At 45.3% G+C, this 25900-nt stretch overlaps 1 protein-coding gene across 1 annotated transcript in view; it reads right to left on the bottom strand.

Annotated features, from left to right (window-relative positions):
* Nucleotides 1-25900, bottom strand: part of RHOJ (ras homolog family member J) — an 80674-nt gene that overhangs the window by 3692 nt on the left and 51082 nt on the right. The window contains exons 2-4 of the mRNA XM_002914165.4: nucleotides 18971-19029; nucleotides 8506-8670; nucleotides 6504-6599 (exon numbers count right to left, since the gene is read on the bottom strand). Of these exons, the coding sequence (XP_002914211.2) occupies nucleotides 6504-6599; nucleotides 8506-8670; nucleotides 18971-19029 (320 nt within the window). The remainder of the gene's footprint in view (nucleotides 1-6503; nucleotides 6600-8505; nucleotides 8671-18970; nucleotides 19030-25900) is intronic.

Raw genomic sequence — 25900 nt, 5'->3', positions numbered from 1 at the left:
TCCCTCTGCAGCTCCCCCTGCTTGTGCTCTCTCGCATTCTCTCTCAAATCAATCGATCAATCAATCAATCAAATCTTAAAAAAAAAAGAAGCTGATCAAAAATTAAGCATGAAATAAAGTTTTTCTGGTTGGGTCCAGATATTATGCACCTTTTTTTCCCTATAAAGAATAGATACTGTATGAGCTAAAGGAAAATACCCACGGAAAAGATGTTGGATATTAAAAAACTATCTTATGGTTTCATTTTAACCACGGTTTGGCCTTTGGATTAAAAAATGGCTTTTTTATATGCAACTGATGAATCACTAAACTCTACCACTGAAACAAACAAACAAAAATTGACTTTTTTAAATGATTAAAAACAGTTGGATGCAAAAGACAGATAAAAAATAGAGAAAGTTTTCCTAATAATGTCATGAAATGTCATCGATTACATTTTGGGATTGTAGCCAATGCTTGCTATGAACATGTGAAACGCACATCACTAGAGAAGAAAGATGTCAACTGAACAACTGCTTGTAATGTCCTGCCTCTTCTCTGTCATCCTGAAAAAATACCCAGAGAGTGCTGTGCGGCCGTTCTATCTGGAATGCCTCCCCACTAAGATCACAAGCCTCCCTCCCTCAATTCTGGAGATTACAGGAGAGCTGGGCTCAGTTCACACGTGGGGCTCTGGGCCATCTGATCCTGCAAGATGGGCGGGGGTATGGTGTCGTCCCCCCTCCAGAGTGCCGTGAGCAGCATGGCAGGGCTTGCTTCCTGGAGGTGGAGGAGGAGCCCACCTGTGTCTGTCCCCATTCGGATATTTCTGAAGATAACAGTGGATCAAGGCATTATTGTATAACTGGGTTAATAGAACATTGTTTCGGACTGATAGTTCCAGGAAAAGTAGCAAACAGATTTGGGGTGTGATTTGGGAAATATGTGTGAGAAACAGAACCCAGTTAGAAAGTGACTATTTTGTTAACCATGTATCAAGGGCTCTGAGGGTCAGAGAGAAGACTTCATTCACCCGGGTTCAGGGAAAAGGCACAGCCATGTTATAGACACAGCTAAAAAGAAACCACCTCATTTACGACCTCAATGGTGTGAAATGGAAAACCGTCTCAAGGAAACATGGCTCTCCCTACAGCTTCCTCTGCCTCTTGGAGCAAAGGGACCTACATAGCCAAATATTTAGAATGATCCGTAAGAGCCCAGGATTTGTGGATGCTAGTTTAGATACACATGTTAGCAATCTGTGACATGCTTTGCCAAAATGATTTATTTTCCAGAAAAAAAAATAGAGATCGAGGAATGTAACACTGAGAGAACACTTTTGTCATAGCTTTTTAATAGCTGGAATTTATCACCCCAAAGCTGGGCAATTTATCAGACATGTACCGAACGTACAAGAGTCTGACAAGAAGAAATTAAGCAAACAAACAAATGGACAAATAAAACCCACAGTGACCAATCGAGTGAAAGAAAACCTCCTACTTCTTCCAGGTTGTCCTTGCAGAGGTGGGACAAGTTATAGAATAAAACAGAGCATAACTGGAAGGAATAAAGGCAAAGAGGTCTTCCCAGCCATAGATGCTTCCGAGAGGCATGTGAATGTAATGACAACTATAGTTTGCTGAGCTGGACCTCACATTTCATTGGGTCACTTAATCACTGTAAGGACTTTGTGAGGTAAGTCTGTCACCATCCTCCTTTGGAGCTCAGCAAACTGACGCTAGAGAGAAGAGGTTACCTCTGGAACGGCACACGATGAAAACAATGTCAGAGGTTTGAATCTGTCTGTCCTGTGAGCCAGAGTCTTAACCACTCTGTGGGGCTGCCTTTAGCACAGGAAAAGAAATGTGGCCGAAAGAGCAAAACTAACGAACAAATGGAGACGTTGTTTTGGATGTAGTGAGGGTGATGAGGGAGGATGGGGCCAAAGAGTGAGGCATATCCTATACATGGAGAGAAGAGAAAATATTAGTGGAATAAACAGAGGAAGCTGGTATCTAAACAACCAGTGAATAACCGAGAAGATTTTTCTCTCTTGTTAAGAATTAGGAAAGGTTCAGGCAACTTGAAAGCCAAGAAAAGGAAAAGGAACCCAACAGCTGTGCGATAAATTTCATCATAACAAATTGCTCAAAGAGGAAAAATGTTTCTAGGCTGGATGGATTTGCAGCTGATTTTTTGTAAGATTATAAAGCAGAGATTGCCAGCTCAGGGGTGGGTAGATCATGTGAGTGCCCTGCTCAAGTGTAGGTTAATGTGGGGTGGTGGGGATTGTGGCACACTGAAGGGTATGTACCTTGTCTAAAAGACTGTTGAAGGGTTAGGGTTGCAGTTGATAAGGAAATGCTGGCCTAGCGTTGCCAGACCTTCTGATTTTTTTTTTAAGAAGCCAGAAATGTGTATGTATCTTCATGAGAACTTTCCATTGTTCAGTGTTGGCCACTAAATCACATTAAAAATACATGTGTGGACTGATGAAAGCATTTGTGGGTGGAATTTTGCTCATCACTTCCCACTGTACTCCCTGTGCTTTAAAGGATGCCTTTACATGTACTGGTCTCTCTATTTCGAATTTTTTTCTCCCTAGTCCCCAGTTGTCCATCTGACAAACTGGTCCTTATTCTTCAAACCTGGCTCAGATGTCACCTGCTCTGAGAAATTGTCTTGGAATCCTCCTTTCCCGAATGTGTCCATCACTCCCCTTTCTCTGCTACCCCAGTACTAAGTATTCATTCAGGGGACAGGCTTTTGTTTGCTGGTCACCCTCCTCTTCTGGCCTATGGGCCTCTTGACGGAAGGGGCTTCATTTTGGCAACCCAGACCCCAGCAGTGAAGTAACCAGTTTTCAATGACCATGAGAGAAAGAAGAAATGGCTGGCACATAAAACAAGGCGGGTAACAGTGAGTTTTGCAGTCATTAGGTGGGAATTATGATTATTTAAGATTTTGTTTGTTTATTTAACAGAGAGAGAGAGAAGGAGAAAGCAGGAGCCAGGGGGAGAAGCAGAGGGAGAAGCGGGGGGGGGGGGAGAAAACTCCTTGCTGAGCAGGAAACCTGATGCAGGACTCAATCCAGGAACCCTGTGATCATGACCTGAGCCAAAGGTAGACGCTTAACCAACTGAGCCACCCAGGTGCCCCAGTAGGTGGGTATTAAAGACCCCGGTTGATTAAGATGATTAAATATTGAGTAACGCCTGGGTGACTCAGTCAGTTTGACTCAGTCAGGTGACTCTTGGTGTCAGCTCAGGTCATGATCTCAAGGTCGTGGGATCGAGCCCTGTGTCGGGCTCTGTGCTCAGCGCAGTCTGCTTCAGATTTTCTCTCCCTCTTCCTCCTGCTCTCTCTCAAATAAATAAATAAATAAATAAAGTCTTAAAATAAATAAATTAAGTCTTAAAAAAAAGGATGATTGAACATTGATTACAGGATTTCTGCAGCAATTTTGCTGTTTTAAACCCACTGGTTTAAGCAGACTTGTTCCAAAGCCAACGGGAAACAGGTACCAAGACAAAGAGTGAGAACAGCAGTAAGAAAGGCACAGGGTGAAGGGGATAGCAGGAGAGGGCAGAAAGAGGCCGGAGGCTGAACAAAGGAAAACGTTTTGTCAAGGAATACCTCAGGAAGTCTGAAGTCAGAAAATACAGGTTTAGGTTGTGTCAAATGGACTTGGGAAAGAGAATGCACAGAGAACTAGAATCTTGGAGCTACGGTGTAGCAAGGCGCCCAGCACACGCCGGGTGTTCGGTCAGTTACTGACAAAAGTAAACCCAGTGATAGTAAGGACATGCGCAAATGAGGAAAGCTGGCTGGAGATTAAGAAATGCAATAATGACAAGAAGAGGGAGGATCAAACAAGTAGAAGGACAAAAATGAATATTTATCATCAATTGGTACAAAATATTTATGCAGACGTGGTTGATGTTTGACAAGTGTAAAGAATTGTAAATATGTATGATATGAAAATATCCTTTAAAAATAAAATGCCCTTTGAGACTAAAGAGAGATTGATGGATGAAAAATGCTTTCGACGTTGAAAAGTACTGAACAAAAGGAATCGAATATGAAAAATCTGAACTTGCAAAGCATTTAAACTATGGGGAGAATATGCACGTTAAAATACAGGGCTTCAGTGTATGAAAAAGAAGCCCCAAACCTAAGGTTTTTTTCAGAACAGAGGCGGGAAGCAGAGGAGCATGGGGTTAGAGCAGTTTCATAGCCCAGCTCTGCCGCTTTCTGGCGGTGCAGCCTTCGCCTCTCCGAGCCTCAGTTTCCTCTAGGAAAGTGGAGCTAGTAATACACACACCTCGGGGTCGCTGTGAGGATTAATTACGACAAGGCATGCAGGGCGCTTGGCATAAAGCCCAGCACACGGCAAACCCTCCGTAGATGCTTGCTGTTATTATGAGCTACTTGACGGGAAAGTCAGGGAGCAGAGAAACTTAAAGCATCTCGATAATTACACGCATTGTGATGAAACAAGTTAAACTCTTGCTTGGATTTCTTCTAAATTGGATTTCGTAAGCTAAACATGATTCGCTCCGTTTCTGAGAGCAGTTGCTAGGAGAAACTGGCAAAAGGCAATAGAGTGGTGAGCTCAGCCATTGTTCCCAAAATAAGTATGAAACGAGATGGGAGGCTGTGGAGTGGCTTCTTTTCAGAGGGAAAAACAACTTCCTAAATGAGAAGTCAGGCCAGGACGCCGACAACATGCTGTTGGAGATAGGACAGAAGCAAGGGACACAGAGACCGAGCTCCTGCAAAACGCACCAGCTGATTCTCTGGGGGGACCTCCTGGTTGTGAAAAATGTGTAGCTGGGACACACATACAATTGTCTGTGGAGCCAAACGTCTGTGTGCCTTAGTGAGGGAAGTTAGGTTGGATGTGTGAGGAGGAGGCAGAAGATCCTATAGGCCTGTACCCATTTTACAGGAGGCAGAGTAAATGGTTGGAGGAGACAGTTTACACCGTGGTCAGGGGCACAGGGGTGACCGCCACAGATCCGGATTAAAGTTGCTCCTGTGGTTATCAGCTGTGTGAACCCAACATGGTCATCTCCCTAAGACTCTGTTTCCTCACCTGCAAGGGGAGACAAACACTGTCTGCTTCAGAGGGTGACCAAGAGGCTGAAATGAGACAGAGCCTGTGAAGTGCTTAGTATCGCGAGAACTCAATGAATGGCTCGTACCGGTAGTCCTGACATGATATTCACAGAAGTAGGAAGTGTTGTCTCAAGTATGTATGAGACATTCTCATGTATTGTGTCCATAAAACAATAGTTCTATTTAATTCATTTCTATTTGAGTGTATCGCTTAGTCTTGGTGCCTAGAAGAACATTTTAAGAAGAGAAATGCATACATTTTTATTCATGAAGAATTTGTAGGTAATATCTTTCCTGACCGGTTTAAAAGGGTGACTCCTTCTCTGCTCAGGGCATGCATTTTGCAGGGTTACTTTAGAAACTTTAGTTACTTAAAGATTTTATTGATCTATTTATTTGGGAGAGAGAGAGAGCACGAGCACGAGTGTGTTGGGTGGGGGCAGAGAGAGCATCTCCAGCAGACTCCCCGCTGAGCTCAGAGCCCGACTTGGGGCTCGATCTCATGACCACGAGATCATGACCTGAGCTGAAACCAAGAGTCAGATGTTCAGATGACTGACCCACCCAGGCACCCCCAGAAGCTTTAGTTCTTTAGAAAAAGAGCAATTTCTGAAACCTCTAGCCTGGGCCTAGGGGTTTGTGACTAAATCAGGAAATATGATTGAAAAGCCTCCTCTTGCATAAAACACTTCCTCCTCTTGTGTCCATTTTGGTGTCTGCTTTTGCACACATCTGGGTGGTGACTGGGAGACGAAGATTTGGTCTAAATAATTTTCCCGTCAGAATCACCATTCATGTGACGCTCTCAAGATCGGAGAAAGGTCGGTGAAAACAGTCCCAGCTGTGAGCTCGTTGTGACTATCTGTCAGCAGCTGGTTACCTTCTGGTCTGTGCTGCTCTTCTAGACGTTGTTTGCGGCACAATCCAGCCTCTCAGAGTGGCTGTTCATTAGATAGTGAACAAATACAACCCTACCAGATGCTAATCTAAGTTTTTCCCAAGGAAATCACAAAGTGCCTTTTATGAGGTCATTTCAATGAATTGCATTGATAACAAGCAGTGAGATGTACAAATATATATCTAATGACTCCCCTTATTCACACTATAAATACAGCCACTGGATATTCGAAAGGTTGCTAAATCAAATGATAAGTGCTTCAGTGGTTTAAATTCACCAAGTTTCTTTCCTAACAAGGAACAGACAATGGTGGCTGGGAAGAATGCTAACCACCAAATGGTCCCTTCCAGCCTACCTAGAACAGAGGGGACAGCGTGAAGCAGGCGGAAGATCCTTGAACACGGTGCACTTTACAGCAAAAGCCTACGCGGCTCACCCCTTCCAAATCACACACCAAATTCTTGTCTCAGCATATATTTAAAATGAAATTCAAATCTGACCGTACCGCTTTTGCAAGCTTCACACCATGCTCGTAAGTGAGAGGTTTCTCTTTCATATACAGCAAACGGGCCAAGGTTTTGGGGTCATCGCGGAGATCAATCTGGCAAAAAAAAAAAACACAACAAAAAAACCCCACATGTGATAAACTCACTTATTTTTTTCAGACCTAACCAGCGATTTTAACTGCGATTTTAAACCGTGACATGGTAGAGATCCCACCCCCCCCTTACGATCTATGAAGTTGCTTACTTTTCTTTAAGGAGGCACACACACGCCCATGTTACATCTAAAAAAGTAAAGCAATTTCTTTGTAAATGTAAACATCAGGCTGTCCATGTACTTTCTTCTTCAAAAGCTGAGGACTTACTCCAAGTATCCCGTGGTTGTCTCAGGCATTTCTGAAATTTCCTATTTATTTTTAGATCGCACTTATAGGAGATGCACAATGATCGATCAGTCTTATTTCCTTACAGTGATGCCTCATTTCATCCCAAATTGTATTACTTATTTCTTAATTGTCTATTTCCTGGCTCTGAAAACATCTTTGTCTTCACCCTCACTGGGATAAAGATTTGCTTCCTGTGAGGATATTCTAAGGAATGTCACTGCAGGCTCTGAAGGCACGTCCTAAAGAGGAACTCCCAAAGGCTCTGCTCAAAGAATAAGCATTCATCTTTTCAAAGGCAAGACTACTTTGAAAATGGCATATAGGTTTGGATTAGTTTTGATAATTTAATTAAATATTTTAGTTGCTTTAAAATCTCACTGTGTGTGTGAACCTAGGCATACATGAATGGGTGTAAATGTGGGCTTGAATTTTAAAGAAAAGCCAATATATTCATATCTTAGAGGTCCATTTATAAGCACATTGCTCAGGTTTACTAACTTGTGGGTTTTTTTCTTTTTTGGTCTTGATTGTTCAATGTAGTGCCCACCAATGGTAAAATCAGCTCAAATTGCACAGAGATATTTATGTCCCGTTACATATTTTGGCAGCAGGGATCCAGGCTCCATCAATATGGCCAAACATTATCATCTGGAGTTAAGGTAAAAGATTGCATTTAAACAATTATCTTTCAGAGTTGAAGCATTAACTATACTCTGACTTTTGGATGTGTTAATTATCTGTCCATATCTTCTCTGGGAAGTCCTTTTATTATTTTTAAAAGTTTCTCTCTGTTAAACAATGTAAAATGAGAAATAGAAAGCAGGAGCATATGAAACAGATGACAATAAAAATGTATAAAAAACAATAAAAATGTATTATTACATTTCTGTGTCTTTGGATAGTTAAATTACTATTTAACGTAGCAAAGAACACAATTCTTTCAAAACTATAAAAAGTAGGAACAGTCTCGAACACATTTGTGCAATTGGCTTATGTTGGAAATTCAAATTATAGAACTTTATTAGCTTTCGAAACTCTTCAAAGCCTGTGACAATCACAGGTTTATCTGGTACATCTGTTTTTAACTTCTTTCCTAAGATCTGGAAGACCAAGAGGTTTCAAGGGAACAGAGAAGAATGAATTTCTGTCTTCCTTTTCCAGGGGTGGTAAGACGTTCCTGTCATAATGTGCCCATTCGGACTGCTGGGGTCATTTTGACATTCACACCTATTTTGTGTCTTCCAAACAATTGTAGATTTCAGATTAAAAAAAATAGGCAGTAAGTGTGATTGACATCTCACCTCATTCCTCCCACTCAGGGCTGGAGAAGGGTGTTTACTTCAAAAAGTACTTCGTTATTTAAAAATAAAAAGCAGAGAGATTAATTTTTAAAGACCACATCAAAACCTCCTGCTTCACATTAAATAGCTCTATTGTTTTTTTGACCACAGGCTAAATAATCATGCAGATCTTAAGAAAGGCTGTTTTTGGATTGATGTATCTGAGATACTCTTCTCTTGTGTTGGCGAAATAAGATGGTCAGGAGACACCTAAATTGTCTTTCCTTTTTTGCTGCCCTCCTGCCCTGCAGACCCCACCCGCCATTGCCGCCTCTCACCTGGGTCCCTATGAGGACATAAGGCACATGAGGCATGCAGTCCTTCAGCTCTGGGACCCATTCCTCCTGGACATTGTGGTAAGAGGCAGGATTCACGACGGAGAAACAGATCAAAAACACATCGGTGTTGGGGTAGGAGAGTGGCCTCAGCTGGTTGTAATCCTCCTGCAGGAAGAGGAGCAAAGGTTTGTACAGCTTAGGAAAAGGCGGGTCCCTGTGGTTCAGTGTCCCGGGCAAGACTCCACTGCAGTGCCTTGTGGCCTGGTTCCTTCCCAGCCCTGGGATCTGGTGGTTCCCTCCAGGTATTACTAGAAATAAGGGAGCCGTAAGTCAGGAAAACACCTTTTTCTTGTGGATAGAGATTGTAAATTGCTCCCTTTTAAAGAAGAACTTGAAAATAATTTTTTTTAGTAGCGTTAATGAAATAATTTACATACTATAAATATAAAGTTCACCTGTTTAATGTATATAATTCAACAAGGATTATGGCAATTCCCTGTCGCATTGGAATTATGTCGTATTGAATATGATTTAAATTAGTATGCCATTGGTCAAAGCACAGCAATTCTCTTCTTTTACAATCTTTAAAAATTGCAAGCAAATTTAATTTAGAATAAGCTAGCTATAAATATAAAGCAAAGAGTGGTTGCCATATTGGACACCACAATTTTGTAGAAATAATATCGTGTGGGGGTTTAGAGTTCAGCATTTGGGATTTCCTTCTAAGTCTACCTAGAGGTCATAGTGTGGCCCAGTAAATAAAATACCAGATTAATTATTTTTTCCCCCAAACACTTTTCAGATCAGAATATGCTCTGGTTGAAGAGTTCCTGGTTACGTAAGATGTTTATGTATATGCTGTTTTAGTGGAAGGTGATAAAGACAAAGCAAAACATCGGATCATCTCAACTTTGGGAGAATGTCAGCAAGTACCTTTTGTATGTGAAGTGTTTTAGGAGATTCTATGGTAAATCTGCTTTTTCAATATAACATTTTATATTTTCATACACTTTAGTAACACGTAAGCCAAAAGTAATTTCATGTGTGTGTATACTTACACTATATAAGTATATACTACGAATACGTTCATGTCTGCACACCCCACAGTTGACATACTGGTCACACACACCATGCATGCTTCATGTATGTGTACCCACCGTGTACATACACACCCTAGACAGACACAGGGCAATGAAACCTGTATGTTCACACTTATCACATGCACAGACATGGGCAACATAGCCATTCATTTATTAGGGTCCTGACTACTCTTCCTCACATTTTAAAAAAATGATAAAACCCATATATGTTCATTGCAAAAATCCAAACATTACCTAGAGTAATATAGAGAGTAGAACTGAAAGCTTGTTTTCACCCTGTACGTGATCTCTACTAGTTTTTCCTCTCTTCCCAGAGGGAGCCATGATTTAACAGTATCCTTCTGAATTTTATATATTTACTTATTTAGTTTAAAAAAGATAAATTGATTGCATAGTTCAATTGTTGTGCCACGTGATTTTTTAAACTTGATATGTGATGGATATTTAAAAATATCCACCTTGCTATCTTTCTGTTGACTCTCAGGATGTCTCTATGAAAAAGGAGTAGTATGTACGTACATGAACACGTGCGACTGGAAGGAAGTCCCTGGTGGGTGGGCACACACTGAGCGACTGTTGAGCTACTCCAAGTACCCAGCCCGCAGGGACTCAGCACACAAGGCTGCAGCTATTACCACTGCTAATCCTACTACAATCTAAGCACAGGTTTTTAATTACCTAAACAAAATCGGTGTAAGATGGCAAGGACGCTGAAAAATCCTAAGCCCTGAAAAGTGAACTAAAAGAATAGAGAAAATCAGTTATAGTGGCTCATTGATCACATTTCTATTAAGCAAATCATGAGTTGGGTGCACTGCTGAATAAACACTGGTCATACTGGGCTGTTGGGCAGGGCCTGCCGGTTGCATATCAGTTAAATTGTTTGTGTGTGTGTGTGTGTGTGTGTGTGTGTGTGTGTGTGTGTGTTGGTGGTGGCAAGGCAGTGGGGAAGTGGACAGCTCATTTCTTGTCACTATCCCCTCCTCTTTATATGAGAGCTCTGTAACCAAACCTTCTTGCCCATGGTCTCTGCACTGCTCTCCTTTCCCTCTGGGGCTTTCCCTTAGGGAGCAGCTGTGAGGCTTCTGGTTCTTTCCAGGCCATAAATTACAGATGTTCATGATACCACCTGCCCTCTGCCACTTCATTCTCCCACCTGGATTGTGATAAATGGATCAGGGACCATGCTGTTTTTTTCTCATGCCCGACTTATACCCTGTCCACAGCACACATTCCGTAAATGCCGCTTGCGGAGTGGTGCAGTGACCTGCAAACGAACACATGGCCTTCTGTCGGTCATTTATAGCAGAGTTTTCACTAGAATCACCTGGGGAACTTTAATAATATCCCGACACCCTGCTAGCCAACTACCTGCCTCTCTCCCCACACTTCAGGACTGATTGAATCACAGTTTTCGGAGAGCAGGCTGGGGTATCCGGGCCTTCTGGTGTCATCGGTTTGGAATAGACGTGGAATTGAGAATAACTGATTTGCATCATCCTTATCTTTATCATTGCTGAGGTTGAGTTAAGGGCTTGGCAAGAAGCGCCAGGCATTGTTTCAGGCACTTACACGCAATACCTTGTTGAATCTTCACAATAGCACTGGAGAGATGGCAGCTCCACATCTGTATTTCATCGAAGAGGAAGTTAAGTTTTAGAGAAGATTGGTAATGAGCTAATGTCTTAGAACTATTAAAAGAGGGGTGGGCTATTTAGCCTGAATCCAGCTTCAGCTCTTAATGGTGACCACATTATTTGTTTCAGCTCAGAACTTTAAGTGACAGTGTAAGCATTTTTTTTTTTTTTAAATTCAGTTATCTGGGAATCTTAATACAGACTCATGCTTTACCCAGGAATCTAAGAAATGTTGGACTTTGCAGGTTTAGTATTTCATGGCCTGCAGTTGCTAGTAAAGACCACCAGATGGCAGCAGACACTGTATATTTAAAAAATCAAAGCCCAAAACCAAGACCTGCACAGCCGTGTCCCAACGAGATAAGGTGGGAGTAGGTATCTAGTGGTCTGAAAGGATCATGTTTATTTGATTCTACACCCAGAAGCTATCAAAGCAATTCTGCTTCCGTTCTGGAAGAGCTAAGAAGACCATGGGTTGCTGCGGGGCCTGTAGGTGGGAGTGTGAGAGGAGGTTGGGGTTTTGATCATTTACCCCTGGCAGGGTAGCCAGGGCCCTGCAGCTGAGCGACTTCCGACTTTGTCCTTCGTGGGGCTTTATCTTGCTCTGTATTCTGGGTATCTCTTCCGTAGAAGCCTTAGTTCTACTGTGTAAGTCCATTCAAAAAGATGGATTAATTGTCTCCTGCACTGTTAAAGATGCTTTATGAAGCCTAGAAGGTGAATAAGAATTGACTCTCCACTTGGGGGAAAGAAAACGAAAATATAGAAGCAACTCAGTTTATTTGGAAGTGAGGCTGGCCAAATTTCTCTTACTCTTTGCTAGCTCTGTGATAATAAAATAATGTAGAATATTTATTTGACTGGATCAGAGCACGACGGAAAGAGGTTTTAGAGCTTGGTTTGTGCAGGGGCTCCTCAAGTGTGACTCCTGCCTGGCAGCCTTGGCCTGGGAGTGTGTAAGGAATGCACATCCTCAGGCCCTGCCCAGCCCTCCTGAGGCTGTGACCCCCCCCTGCCCCCCCCCCCCGCCGCGGGGGCACCATCTGTGTTGCAAGCTCTCTAGGTGACCTTGTTGCAATTCAAACGTCACAACTCCAGGTTACTGTACTTCCGGGTCCCCTCAGCTGATTTCATAGTTGAAGAAGCCAGACTCTAGACAGACTGAGTGATTTATTCAGCACCACAGAGCAAACACGTCTGTAAAGGAGGCTCACACATTGGGCTGGCAGGGCTCCTGTCGCCCCCACTAGCCACAGGCTGCAATGATGACTGTGGCGGGGGCCTCAGAATGTAAAAAGGGAAGCGTCGTCTGGAGAGTGAGGGCTGGGCGGGGGGAAGTTGGGGGTTTGAATTTGTACCAGCCGATATGTTTTCCGCAACAGGGCACATTTGGAGCCTAGCTTGGACGACTGCATGTGGAGATGCTGTAAAGGAGCTATGAGAAATGGAGACGTGGTCTAGCTGGTAGTTGAGGCCCCTTGCAATGTTGAGACTGAGAATGGAGACTGCGGCGTGAATGTTTCTAGAGGAGACAGTGTATCAGTCTAAAATTACGGCTTGAGTGGGACTTTGGAGGGCTAAAATGGATAAGGAGCTGGGGTGTTTGGGGGGAGTTCAGGGGATAGGGAGAGGTCTGGGGCAAGGTAGGCTTGTGAGTACTTTCCACTATCTACCCCGAAGGTGGGAGACTGGTTTGAAGACAGATCCGGTGCTCTAGGAAGACTGTGGTCCACCATGAAGAAAGAGCAGTTCAGGGGCAGCCTCGGCAGATGGCCACATGCCTTCCACATATGTCTGGAACAGCCAGAGCATCATGGTCCAGGTGGCGAGGAAGGGAAACAGTTCGACCAATCCTTCTCAGACTTTAGGCACTCTCGAGTCTTATTAATGTGCGGCTACTCGTTCAGCAGCAGATCGGGGATGAAGCCTGAGAATTTATTTTAACAGGTTTGCTGGTGGTGCTGATGCCGCCGGTCCAGGGACCACACTTTGAGTGACAAGGAGAGTTGCGCTGAGACCCCCACCAACCCCAAGCCCACCCCATCCTCTACTCACATTCAATTGGAAATAGAATTCTGCTTCCAAGTCCTCTTGGGTTAGTGACATTTATCCCAGATTGTAGCATAAACCTCATTTTTATCTTCTCCCATAAGTACACTCAGATCTGTTAGGGTTGGTTTGGAAAATGTGAGCAACATCCAGAGGGGGGAGTGTAGCAGAGTGCTTAAAAGCATGGGCCAGGGAGACACTTTCTCTGGGTTCACATCCCAGCACTGCCGGTGACTACTCTGTGACATCGGGTAAGTTCTCTCGGCCTCAGTGTCTTCACCTGTAGAATGGGGTTGACAACAGTGCTTGCTCCATAGGGTTGTTTGAGAATAAAAATGCATTAGTGTGTGTCAACCACTTAGAAGCACTGTCTTGAACTAATAAGTCCTGTGAACAACAGCTGCGGTGGCCCTGCCCTCTGTGGGTACCAGAGCTGAATCTGAACTTCACTTTCTCGAAACTGAATAGTAACAAGACCCACATGCCTGCATACTCTAATTGTATGTGAATCCATGTTCCTACAGCTCCATTTTCTAAATTTTTTTTTATTATATTATGTTAGTCACCATACAGTACATCCCTGGTTTCTGATGTAAAGTTCGATGATTCATTAGTTGCATATAACACCCAGTGCACCATGCAATACGTGCCCTCCTTACTACCCATCACCAGCCTATCCCATTCCCCCACCCCCCTCCCCTCTGAAGCCCTCAGTTTGTTTCCCAGAGTCCATAGTACAGCTCCATTTTTAAAAAAATAATTTGAGAAGTAAGATTGTGTCCTACGGTTACTTTTACTGATAACTTGTCATGTTAGCAAACTCCTTCCTGATCTGCAAATTGCACACTTCTAAAACCACATTAAGATGCATAGGAGCAGGGGCTCAGTCATTAAGCATCTGCCATCAGCTCAGTTCATGATCCCAGCGCTCTGGGAGCGCTGGGATCAAGCCCCACATCGAGCCCCACATCAGGCTCCCTGCTCAGCGGGAGGCCTGCTTCTTCCTCTCCCACTCCCCCTGCTTGTGTTCCCTCTCTCGCTGCCTCTCTTTGTGTCAAAAAAAAAAAAAATGCATACGAGCAGGAAAAGTTGTGTTTTGAGGCATTAGGCAAACTTTCCGTGGAGTGTTGATGCCAGATTCCGTGCTCCAGATGGCCCCTTGCTGGTCAGCCAATGGCAATAGGGAAGGCTCATGTCCTTCCAAGCGGACCCTGGGTTGCCATGAATGAACCCCAGCTGTACTTGCCTCCCATGCCTCGTCAAGCTCTTGGGGGCAGAGGCGGTTCAGGAATCGGGACAGGTGAAGACATGCGGGGTGCAGTCCTGGCTGAGGGAGGTGTGTGGCTGATGGCCTTTCTCCTCTCACACTTCTCTGGTCACTGGTGACAGCTGAGGTGCTGGGGGCTGTGGCTTCTCCATGACAGACATCATTCCATGCTTGCCAACATATAGACAGCCCCCCCCATCCAGTGGGGCTTGTGTGCAGAGAACCTGGGGGTTCACCCTGCTGAGAAACCCAGCTCCTGACACCAGGAGAGTCCCATTCTTCCCTGGCAGTGCCACCAATGCCACGTTTGCAAATGCGGCCTTTGAGATGTGTCTACCCTGGGGTTAGGCCTGAGGGGCCACAATCCAGGTGGGGCTTTGCCCACACGACTTGTGTTAGCCAAGGGCCCACTGATGGAGGAGGCAGATGCTTCCTGCCTTGGCAGGCTCCGTTTAGGTGGCTGGGAGCAGGACCAGAGGATGTTTGGCTCTGAGCCATGACCTGGGACAGACCGGGCCCCCAGTTTGGCATTCCTCGGTTGGCAAATGCCCAGGCTTCACTGTAGTGTCCCCACCCCAGCATCCTGTTCTCTGCTTGGTCTCTAATGACGCACTCGAAACATGCTGGCCTGCGAGTACGTCATGGAAAAGTCGCCTCTGGGGCTGTTTGTAGCCGAGCCAAAGTTCTGAACTCTAGAAACCCCTTTCAGAGAAACTTTCAGTACTGCGCTACCAGGGGCCTGTGCTGTACGGCATGACTTGGCATGACCTCAATTGATTTGGCATCGAGGCCCGGCCTTACTGCCTCTCCAGCGTGAGCTGAGGGGTAACGTGCGGAGTCAGCCTGTGAAAAATCCCTCACCTCATTGCCTTAACTGAATGTTTGGAATTCTACCTCACAGATGAACCAGCGTTCCCAAGACTCTTTGTTTTGAAAGGATTCTACTCAAAGTCCAAATACTCGTTTGTTTCAGGGACTTAGGGAGGGAGTTCACGTTTAATAGCAGCTGCTGGGTGCTGGAAGTGTATGCGTGTGACTTCTTTATCAACTGTCTTTAGCAAATGCTTTGTGGGCCTCTGAAGGGCCAGGAGCTTGTCTCAGGGGCACCTGCTGGGGCCTGGTGGGGTGTCCAAGGTAGACTCGGTATGACCAGGTGGACGGAGCTGGGTTAAAGCATTTTGTCTAACACTGACTTTGAGGGTAGAAATACCGAGTTCCGATCACTTTACTTTTCAGAACGTGTATCTCTTGAGGTGGTTTTCGTCCACTCTGACCCGCAGGTAGCGAGACAAAGATGAGGGACACTACTTCCTGGTTTGTTCATGTAAGAAAATCTAATGATTCACAGCAAGATGGCATTCTAGAGTTGGTTTCACAGACTTATTTCTTTTTTGCGGTTCAGGGATTAATCAGTTGGTTTTGAGATCACCTCTCTTTCTTTCTTAGTAACTCTGGCCATATGAGTATTTTTGAATTAGTTGAATTGTTCGTTAACCTTGTGACCTCAGTGATGTTTGCTGGAATATAACTGAGGAAGTGGATGATCCTGCCTGAGGCTGGCGATGGGAATTTTGGGATCACGAGTCTAAGTTAAATGCGTCGCAAAGCCTTATTGGCCATGGTGTAGAGCCAGGGGAATCAACTCAGGTAAGGGGTATTTTCCGCTGCGTCCTCCTAATGTGAGAGCCATGCTTGGATCCCCAAAGACTTCTAGAGTAGAGCTTCGCATATGGATCATGTGGGGATCTTCCTAAAACGAATGTTCAGATGCAGTAGGCTGGGGCTGGGGCCTGAGAATCTGCATTCCTGACAAGCTCCCCAGTGATGTTGATGCTGCTGGTGGACCACCACTTTGAGTGGCAAGGTTCCAGAACAGTGATTCTTCTTCCCCCCACCCCCAACGCCGGGCTTGAACTCATGACCTTAAGATCAAGACTGGAGCTGAGACCAAGAGCCAGATGCTTAACCGACTGAGCCACCCAGACGCCCCCAGAAGTGTTTCTTAAAATATGGTGTACAGACCAGCAGCCATAGCACCAAGAAGCCTGTTAGAAATGCAAATTCTTGGCACCCCCCTCCAGACCGACAGAATCAGAAATTCTGAAAGTGGGGCCTAGGGGCTGGGTTTTAACAGAAGCTGCACGTGATTCTGGTATCTTCTCAAGTTTGAGAACCTCCACTATTGTACAAAATGAATTACATGTCACCCTTTAGTGTAACACACTCCAATATTTAATAATCCTTTGCTGCTGGGAGGTCTCCCTTGGGTCTAGCCTCAAATCATTTTGCTTAATTACTCCAGGTATTTTGGGCCTTCTTGAAGTAGTCTGTTAAAAGTCCTCATCATAGAATTTTAGGCCTAGAAGGAACTCTAGGACGTGTTCTGATTCCTTTTCCCCAAGCTGCATGCTCCGCTATGAACCTTGTCCACCTTTGAGCTTTCAAAGGAGCTGGTGGAAAACATTAGAGTACAAGTTAAGTTGAAGAAATATCTGTAATCCACTTGTGATATTTTATCAGTGCCCATAACTTCTGTGTCAGAGGTTTGGATCATTCTATTTTCTTCAGTTTGGAGTGTAAGGATATTTTTATACTGCTTGAGAGCTTCAAGTTCTATACTAGTGTCATTTAAAATTTTTCCTAAAAAGGACAGCAGTGGGAGAGAATAATTAAACTCTATAGGAACTTTTAAAGAGTTTTATTGGATTTGAGATTAAACAGAGGCTTGGGGAGGTGGTTCTAAGGACAACGAATGTGTAGGAGCTAACAACTGTCATGGATTGCTATGGAAGAAGGGAGCACTGGATGGGTGTGAGGGCCACAGGGAGCTTTTCAGAAGGCGAAGGACACAGAGAGGTTTCAGAGCCAGGCAATATTCCTTGCTGTATTGAACTTTTCATAATAGATTATATTCATAAACTCTGACTATGGGGATGAAGGGTGTAAACTCCTCTCTCTTCCAGGCTGTGAGTTTCTGATGAATGGGGACACCCTAATGACTATATGACTGAATGAAAGTAGGCAAATTCAGTCCAAAAAGCGGTGTACCTTTATTGCTGGAAGGCTTTCTGGCAGAGGGGCAGTCAAGCAGCAGGTGCACCAAGGCCTTTGTACCTTAACTCAGGGGAGCCAAACCACATTTCCCATTTAGGCATTTGGAGCATCTTTTCCTAGTTGTGTGTCTAGATATGGGTGCGAGAAGTCTCCTCCACTCCCCAGTCCCTGAAAGCAGCTGGCTAAAACAACCATCTGCAAATGAAGGGTAACTTATGAACTCTTAGAAGTCCTGAGTCTGGTGCAAGATTTTCCAACTTCCCCACTGTCAGGGCCTACCTGACATTAACATCTGATGTTCCACAGGTATTTGTACGTGGTCCTTGCGAATACACATGGAAATCCCTCAAAGAATGCCATTTTTATTATTTTTCCTAGTACAGAGTTTTCAAATTGAGCAAAAAGACATATCTCCAGATAATTGTGAAAAAAGGCCCAGACAAATGCATAACTACAAAGAATAATGACCAGGAAAATCACAGTGGGAAGGAGCATGGTCAATGTTAGCTCCAAAAGACTTAAGATTTATGCGTTTGGACAGACTGAACAACCCGCTGATTTTGACCTAAGTCAATGACCCAATGGTAACAAAAGCTCTATCAAAGAAATTGGGCCACAGCCATCAGTTGCTTAACTCATGAATGCGTAACATTAGAAACTTTCCATGGAGTGTGGGGTGCAAGGAAAGAAAGATGAGGTGGCATTTTTATCCAAGTAGGTCATGTGCTAACTGCTAAATGTTGAGGGTTCTTTCTAGTCTATGGCCGTACATTACTGGTTGGCCACGTTCTCCAACTTGAAGAAGCTTAGAGAATTTAGAGTCAACTCCAGTTATTCAGGGCTCGACCCTCACATTTGGAAACCAGTCAGGATCCTTGCTTTTCTTCTTTCCAACACTTAATCCCTCTCCCTCCCCCACCCCCCTAACCCTCATCTCTTTTTGAACCTTCCCATGCTCATTAGACAATTTAAATAAAGGCTGGGCAAAGAATATAACATGAAAAAAAATAATGGGTGAAACTAAAATTTATAAAATTGATCATTAATCCTGAATTTGGAATTGATGTGGGTAGGAAGAAATTGAGGCCCTTGGCCAAATATGTTATTTGTTTATTGATAGTCATCAACCAATGAATGAATTGTTATTTGCCCATCAACACCTTGAGTAATGTAATGATTTGGTTCTTTGTAATGATAAACGTCATTAAGATATTAAGAATGTGCCATTGGTTGTCATTTAGATAGAAAATAAATTTGTCCCAAGTGCAGAAGTGTCCCAAGTGTTCCCATATGCCTAGCCACATGGATCATTCTCCCCACTCCCAAACCCTTAATGAATCAAAATAGCAAAACTGTACCTGTCCTGCGGTGTCATACAGCCCGAGCAAGTGTTGCTTGCCTCCCACTGTCACAGTAACTAGGGGAGAAGAGAAGAGAAGAGTCCATAAATGCAGGCTTTCATCAGGAGGCTTCACATTTCTCCATGCCAGCGTCTTCCTGGGCAGTAAGGAGAAGCATATGCCTCACACGTGTATATTCTAAACCAAGCTGACAGCATGATTTCCAAATGAAAGGTAACCTTGGCCTGCAGTGAGAGCAGATGGGCTCAGCCAAGTCCAAATTTCTCAACCGAGTTGAATATTATTGGAGCCACAAGGGCACTCTGTGGGCTACTCATGGATCCCTATTAGGCCCTTGAATATCAAGCTCTTAAAAAGGATGCCGGACCCTTTCTTGGTTCGGTTATTTTTTCTTTTGTTTCATTTGAGCCACCTTTCAGGGTACAGAACTGTGTGAACAACTTCTGTGTTCGATATCTCTCTGTTTTGGTCTGTCTCTGAAATGTCAATAAAATCATGAAAACCAAGAATAGTAACCCGGCTACATATTTTATAGTCTATAAGGCAAAGCTAATGATGAAACGAGAAGGGCTTCACATTAATTTTTTTAAAAGCTTTTTTTTTTTTAGATTAAATAGTCTGGTGTTTTAGCGCACCTGATTCGTTACAATATTGAAAGTTAGGGGCAGGAAGATGTTGCCTGGGTTTGCTTTCATAGACCTGAAGGGTGTACACAGAGCAGAAAGTGGACAGTTTGATTTACCCAGCAGGCTTACTGCCTTGCCAAGCAACCGTGTCCAAAATGGAGAAGTAATAGAGGGATACCGACCACTCTGTACATGTCTGGAGATGAAATAAAGTCTCAACATGAAACTAAACTGAGATGGAACACATGGAATGCAAAAGGAATACAACCTCATGGTGAATGGAAAGAGGGAATTTAAATTCTCCCCTCCCCCCATTTAATCTCTTTAGAAAAAGGAAGTAAAGTGTGAGGGAGAATATGATTTTTTTCCCCCTACTTGATCAAAAAATGTGCAAATGCCGTGTAAAGACCAGTTTTGGTTCCTCTGAGCTTTAGCTGTGCAGGAAAGAAAGTTCTGCGTAGTAGCCTGTATGGCCGCTCCCCGCACACCCCGCCACCCCGTTCTCCGTCGCTCAGACTTGCTGATTCAGGACCCACTGGACTTTTGTTTTCAGGTTCCTGGGCTACCTGGATGCCAGGTCGCCCTCAATGGCTCGTTCTCTGAAAAGCGCTTGTTTAAAAGCGCTGCCTCCCTAGACACCAGGGACGATTTTTCTCGTCTGCCCAGATCCACGTGTGTTCAGCTCGCTCACGAGGCTGCCGTCGCTCCCTCGACGGCGCTTTCAAGTGTGTCTGCGGGCGGGGTGAACCAGCTCCATGCTGACAGAAGAGGGGCTTCCAAACCCTGTGAGGTCCTTTCCCGTCAGGCAAGCCGTGGGAGCGGAGGGGAGACCCAGCAGCCGAGATCGTCCTACCTAGTCATGGGTCAGGAATGAAGGGAAGAGAGCCAACCATGACAACATGGAATTTCCTGCCTCTGCTGAGCCCAGGCCGGGCGGGTCAGGGGCGGCTGTTCTGGAGACCCTCCTGGAGCATCCCCCGACCTACAGGCCCAGGGCCCTCTGTGCAGGGACCGCCAGATGCCTGTCACCCTCCGGCCCCTGTGGGCCCTGCAGAGGTTCCCCAGCAGTGGCTCTGACCATTGTCATAGGAGCCCTGTCGGCTCTATGGCCCAGGGCCCTCTGGCCCACCCTTTGCTCCGGCCACAGCTTTGGCTACAGGGAATTGCACCAGCCCGAGGGAGTGCCAGCCCAGGGACGCAACGCTGGGGGAGGAGACGGTGGGCAGACACTTCCCTTCTGTCTGTCCTTCCCTGACTCCAGGGTTGATCGGGCTCCTGGACCGCGCTCAGTGTTGGGAGGAGAAAGACCAGCTAGAATTTCTCCTGTCCTGGAGGGTGGGGGAGGGGATCGCGGGCAAGGTCTGGGCACCATGCCACGTGGTAAATACCACGCTGGGGCGGCGTGGAGGGCTGTGGGAGCACACAGTAGGGCCACTGCTGTATTACTGTGTGTGTGTGCATGTGTGCGGGTGCTGGTAGGGGTGGGAACATGCAGGGCATACACACACACACACACACACACTCGCACACACACAGGCTCTGCTGAGCTTCATCAGAGGAGGCTTGCTGGAGGACAGGTCTAAGCTGCGTCCCAGGGACGGCTGCAAGTCACTCAGGGCCCACTGGGGGAGGGACAGGGGGTGGTTCACCAGCTACCCCGGATTTACTGGGGGAGGTGAGCAGGCAGGGTCTGGCTGTCCTGACTCACTAATTTAGATTCTTTTCTGAAGGTTTTGTGAAGCTACGGAAGTCCGGAATTCTTTTTCCAAAGAAAGGGAAAGAGAAGGAATTGAAATAATTTCCTCGTACTAAGGAAAAATGGTGGGAGGAGCGGGGAGGGCATTTTTCAGGTGGAAGTCTTGTTGGCTTTCAGCTTTGCTGGCTAGTGGCTGTCTACTCTGTGTATTTGGTCAGCCCTAGTGGAAGAATCCTAAAGGAAGGGGCAGAGCTTGTGCCTCTAGCCCTGACAATCACTGTTATTCTCTCTTTTCTGCCCTGTCAGTCTCCCATTTTATTGGGAGGGAGATAAGGAGATCCCACAGATGATGCTAGGGAACACGAAGGGACAGATCCAACCAAGCATTCCCCATGCCGTCGAGAGTGCCCATGGCTTTGCAAGTCCTTATCTTAAGGGAGCAGTGGATGCCTTACTGCTTGCCAAGCTGTATCCTACAAAGTTCCTCAATCTGGAACCCGATGAGTCACGACTGCACGGAAGGAAGGTAGGCCCTACAATGCTACACATGAATGTGGTGAGGTTGAACGAGCAGGATCTTCTAAGATCGTTCTGTGTTTGATACCTAGCTTTGCTCTTCACCATCTGAGTGGCCTTGGGAAAGTCACCTAACATCTCTGAGCCCCTCCTTTCTTATTTGTTAAAAATGGGGGATAATATCACCTACCAAAGAGAACACCTGTAAAGAGCATATTAAATGAGAAAATGCCTGGCACACAGCCTGGTCCATAGTAAGCGCTGAGCAATTATTACCTCCCCTCCTTCCACAAATGCTTCCTGAACCTTTCGTAAGAACAGGGGTCTGCCTGTCTTGTGCCCTACTGAATCCCCAGTGCTCATTAACTGGCACAAAAATTCATAATATTTGTGAATTACTGGTCACTTTTTAAAAGAGATTTTATTTATTTATTTGAGAGAGAGAGTGAGAGCCAGAGAGATCACAGAGGGAGAGGCAGAGGGAGAAGCAGACTCCCCACTGAGCAGGGAGCCTGACATGGGGCTCGATCCCAGGACCCTGAGATCATGACCTGAGCTGAAGGCAGACGCTTAACCGACTGAGCCACCCAGGCCACCCCTACTGGTCACTTCCTACCCTAAATGATACCTATTTAGATCTATGTCTTGTATCTCCCACTGGATGGGAAGACCCTTGAGGACAAACTGCCCATGCTTCCTATCCTGCATGGTACACAGCACAGTTCCTTGTGTACACGGCTGAGGCTGAGCACATGGTTCAGAAATGGACCACCAGGGGCAAATCACATGGAAGAAAGTCCTTCAAAATGCTCTGAGCTGCGGCTTGGAGCTCCCTGGCAAGACACTGCTGGGAAGCACCTGCAGCCAGCAAATCTGCCTGGCAGACGGTGGTCAGGCTACAATCCCAGATCCCCGGGGCTATTCTTGGAGCTATGAGAGTTGTTTACTGAGTTTAGAGAGCTTTGAAAGACAGTGGGTCAAATGACTTGCTAATGGCTCCATTGGTTCTCTAGATAAAGTATGAAAAGTTGTCAGTGACCTGTTAAGATGTAAAATGAAGGCCTTCTTCTCCAAATCCATTAAACGCTTTGCTTCCTTGTGCCTCTTTGCACAGATGGGAGTGGTTCCTTTTGTGAGCTGGACAAGGCACTACTGAAGTCTAAGTCAGGGGTTGCTCTCTTGAGGACCAGTTAGTTTCACCCAGAAAGAAAATGTCCCAGGCGGGCTCTGAGCCTGCTCCCCTCGGCATTTCAGTCACCTCGTGTCTGGCCCTGCCTGTCATTTGCAAACCTGGATGAGGAAGTGTTGGTCGTTCCTGTAAGCCAGCTCAGACCCTCAGCCCAGCTCATCAGCAGCACGAGAAACCTGATCCAGAGTCCCTCCCTTGCTAGGTGGTGGGCTGGCCAGCTCATCGGCCAAGAGCAGACTTTTGAAGTCAGCATGATGCCTAGATGATGGCTCAAAGAACTGGAATGGTGGAGATGCCAGGTCGGCTGGGAGGAAGCCACCCTTTCATTCCCAGCACCTAGCCGGCTGTCTGCATGGCTCATGTTGAGTGAATCTGTTTGGAAGGGAGGATGGGCAGACCCGACGAGGTGTGTGCATGTAAAACCATAAAGGTGCTATTTTGGAGGAAGAAACACTAGATGAGATACAAAGCAGGAAATAGAATTTTAAGAAAGTTAAAAATGTGTCTCTCATGTAAATTGAGAGTGAAGAGATGTCAAGGATTTATTAACCCATTGATGAGAGAACCAGTAAGATGACAATCTTACACAAGGAGCTGACATTTATAGATACTTAAATAGAAGGTCAAGATGAAGTGACTTGGTTCAATGGGAAACGTGTTGTTGTCCTATGGAAAAGATAACCTTCCATGTTGTCTTTTCTACTGAACAGGAATTCTGTGCGTGTCTACCTGAGAAGATTTACAAGTTAACATGCACTTTCAGAAAGTCTAAGCTTTTAGTTAGCAGAATCACACAAAAGTACATCCCCCTAGATTATTAATCCCCGGGGGAGGGTGCCCCAGCATGACAGCGAAAGGACAGTTTTGTGCTCTTGGCTTCATATCCAAGTTCTGATTATTTTTGTTCATGTCTGAATCCAAGTCCATGCTTTGTGACTCATTTAGTGAGATGTTGGGTAAGCCAGTAGGTCTCTCTCACCTGGAAAATGAACAAATCATGTTTACCCTAAGGGGGCATAAAAACTCTTTCTGAGCTGTTCAAAAGCCAGGGGTAATCATCACAACCATCTGTCCATGTCTAGGGGGCTGTAAGAAATGGAGAGGTTAAATGAAAATTCTCGATTCTGACCCTCCTCATGCTTAGCTGACTGGACATCTCCAGGAGCAGCCTGACCTTTCCCCTCTCTGAACTGACCCTCATCCCCCACTCTTCTCCCTTTCTGCAAGAGCCCACTGTCTGGGGCAGTGACCTTCCTAGCTCCCCTGGCCACTCCTAGGAGCTGCTTGTCCGTGTTTGTGACCTGGTTGAAGCCTCACAATGGGCATGTTTGTTTTATAAGGGACCAACTCAGAAACAGCTGAGATTTTCTTCAAATTAAAGTAAGTTAGAAAACAGTATGAAACTAGAAATAATATATTTTCCTAAATATGAGTGGTGGTGAATTCCTTTCTGGTCGGTTCCAAACTTCCAACATACAAGATCCTCTTCACGCGGCTTGAAACCTTTCTCACTCATCTACACCGGACCACCCTGGCCAGCTCCTTCCCCTTCTTTGCAAAGAATGCTTCTTGTTTGCTGAGCAACAGACTCTCCCTCTCCCTTCATCCTCCCCACCCCAAATAAGAGCTGCCTGGGGAAGTCTCTTATTCGATGTGCGGGCATGAGGTCTTGTTTCTGCAGAACATAGACCAAGGAGAAGACCCAACAGGCTACCTGAGAATCTGTTAGGACTCTAATTCGAGGGCTTGTTGTTGTTGTTAGGGCTGTATATGTGTCCTGCAACAATGAGAATCCCATGTGAACAGGGTACCACCTTATCTGCGTACATATTCCACCCCTGGTCACGTTTCTTTCTCCTTTAGGCATTTAGGTATTATGACGGGATTGGGTTTGTAGTTATTACAAGTGGTCACCTCCCTGGATTTTAAGGCAGAAGAACTGGTTGGAACCATGGATTCACTGCAAATGAACTCTGGGAGCTTGAGCAAGCCACGGCTTCCCTAAGTCTTGATTTTCTTATGGGAGGTTTGGGGAGCAAAAGAGAGCATGAGTATGACGATTTTGTACAGTCAAGCTCACACAAATGAAAGGTGGCATCACTGAACAAATGGCTTCTTAAAGAACAGCACTTTTGAGGACAGAGCTTGTGGGAATGAAGTCACCTTGGTTCTGGGGGTGGGGTACGCCTTCAGGAAAGCTCTGCCCTTGCCGTACTTGTCTGATGATGGAAGAGAAGAAGGGGGGGCAGGGCTTGTTTAGTTCTAGGACTCTTGGAGCCAAATGGGAATGAACACACTAACAGTGTGTTCCTGTCAAGGGTTTTCAAGGAATTTCAAAAAGCCATGATTCTATGACGTCCACATTCTGGAATTTCAGAGTTCTGCTTGGCCTCACTTTTCCTTCCACAACATTCATTTGGTCTCCATATCCTGCCAATTCTACCTGCTCGGCAGCTCGGGACTCTGAGCCCTCTTTACCAGCCTTGTAGCTGTCCCTGTGCGGCCCCTACCTCCCAGCCTTGTCAGTTGCCAAGGCCTCTTTCCTAATCCACATCCGGTCCCCAGGCTCAGCTGCTGCCCTTGCCTTTCTGCCACCAGCGTTCATGCAGCTGTGGCTCCCGAGCATCTCCAAGATAAACTTCAAATACCTTCCAAGAGTATACAGAGGCCTTGTAATCCGGCCCTGGCTTACCCTTCCACCTCTTTTATTTTTTTTACCCTCCAGCGATCCAAACTTCTTGCAATCTATTATCCTCATGATGCCTTTGCTGAAGCTGTTCCCTCTGGAATTCTGGAAAAAGAAATTCTGGAATGCTTTCTCTGCACTTGTCAGTCTGGAAAACTCCCACAACCATAAAACTCCCTTCCACAACTTTTTCTTGATTCCCTCCAAATATTAA

The sequence above is a fragment of the Ailuropoda melanoleuca genome, chromosome 14, assembly GCF_002007445.2.
Source record: "Ailuropoda melanoleuca isolate Jingjing chromosome 14, ASM200744v2, whole genome shotgun sequence".
NCBI lineage: Eukaryota > Metazoa > Chordata > Mammalia > Carnivora > Ursidae > Ailuropoda > Ailuropoda melanoleuca.
The sequence above is the reverse complement of the archived record's forward strand: the minus strand, read 5'-3'. Positions and strand labels throughout refer to the sequence as shown.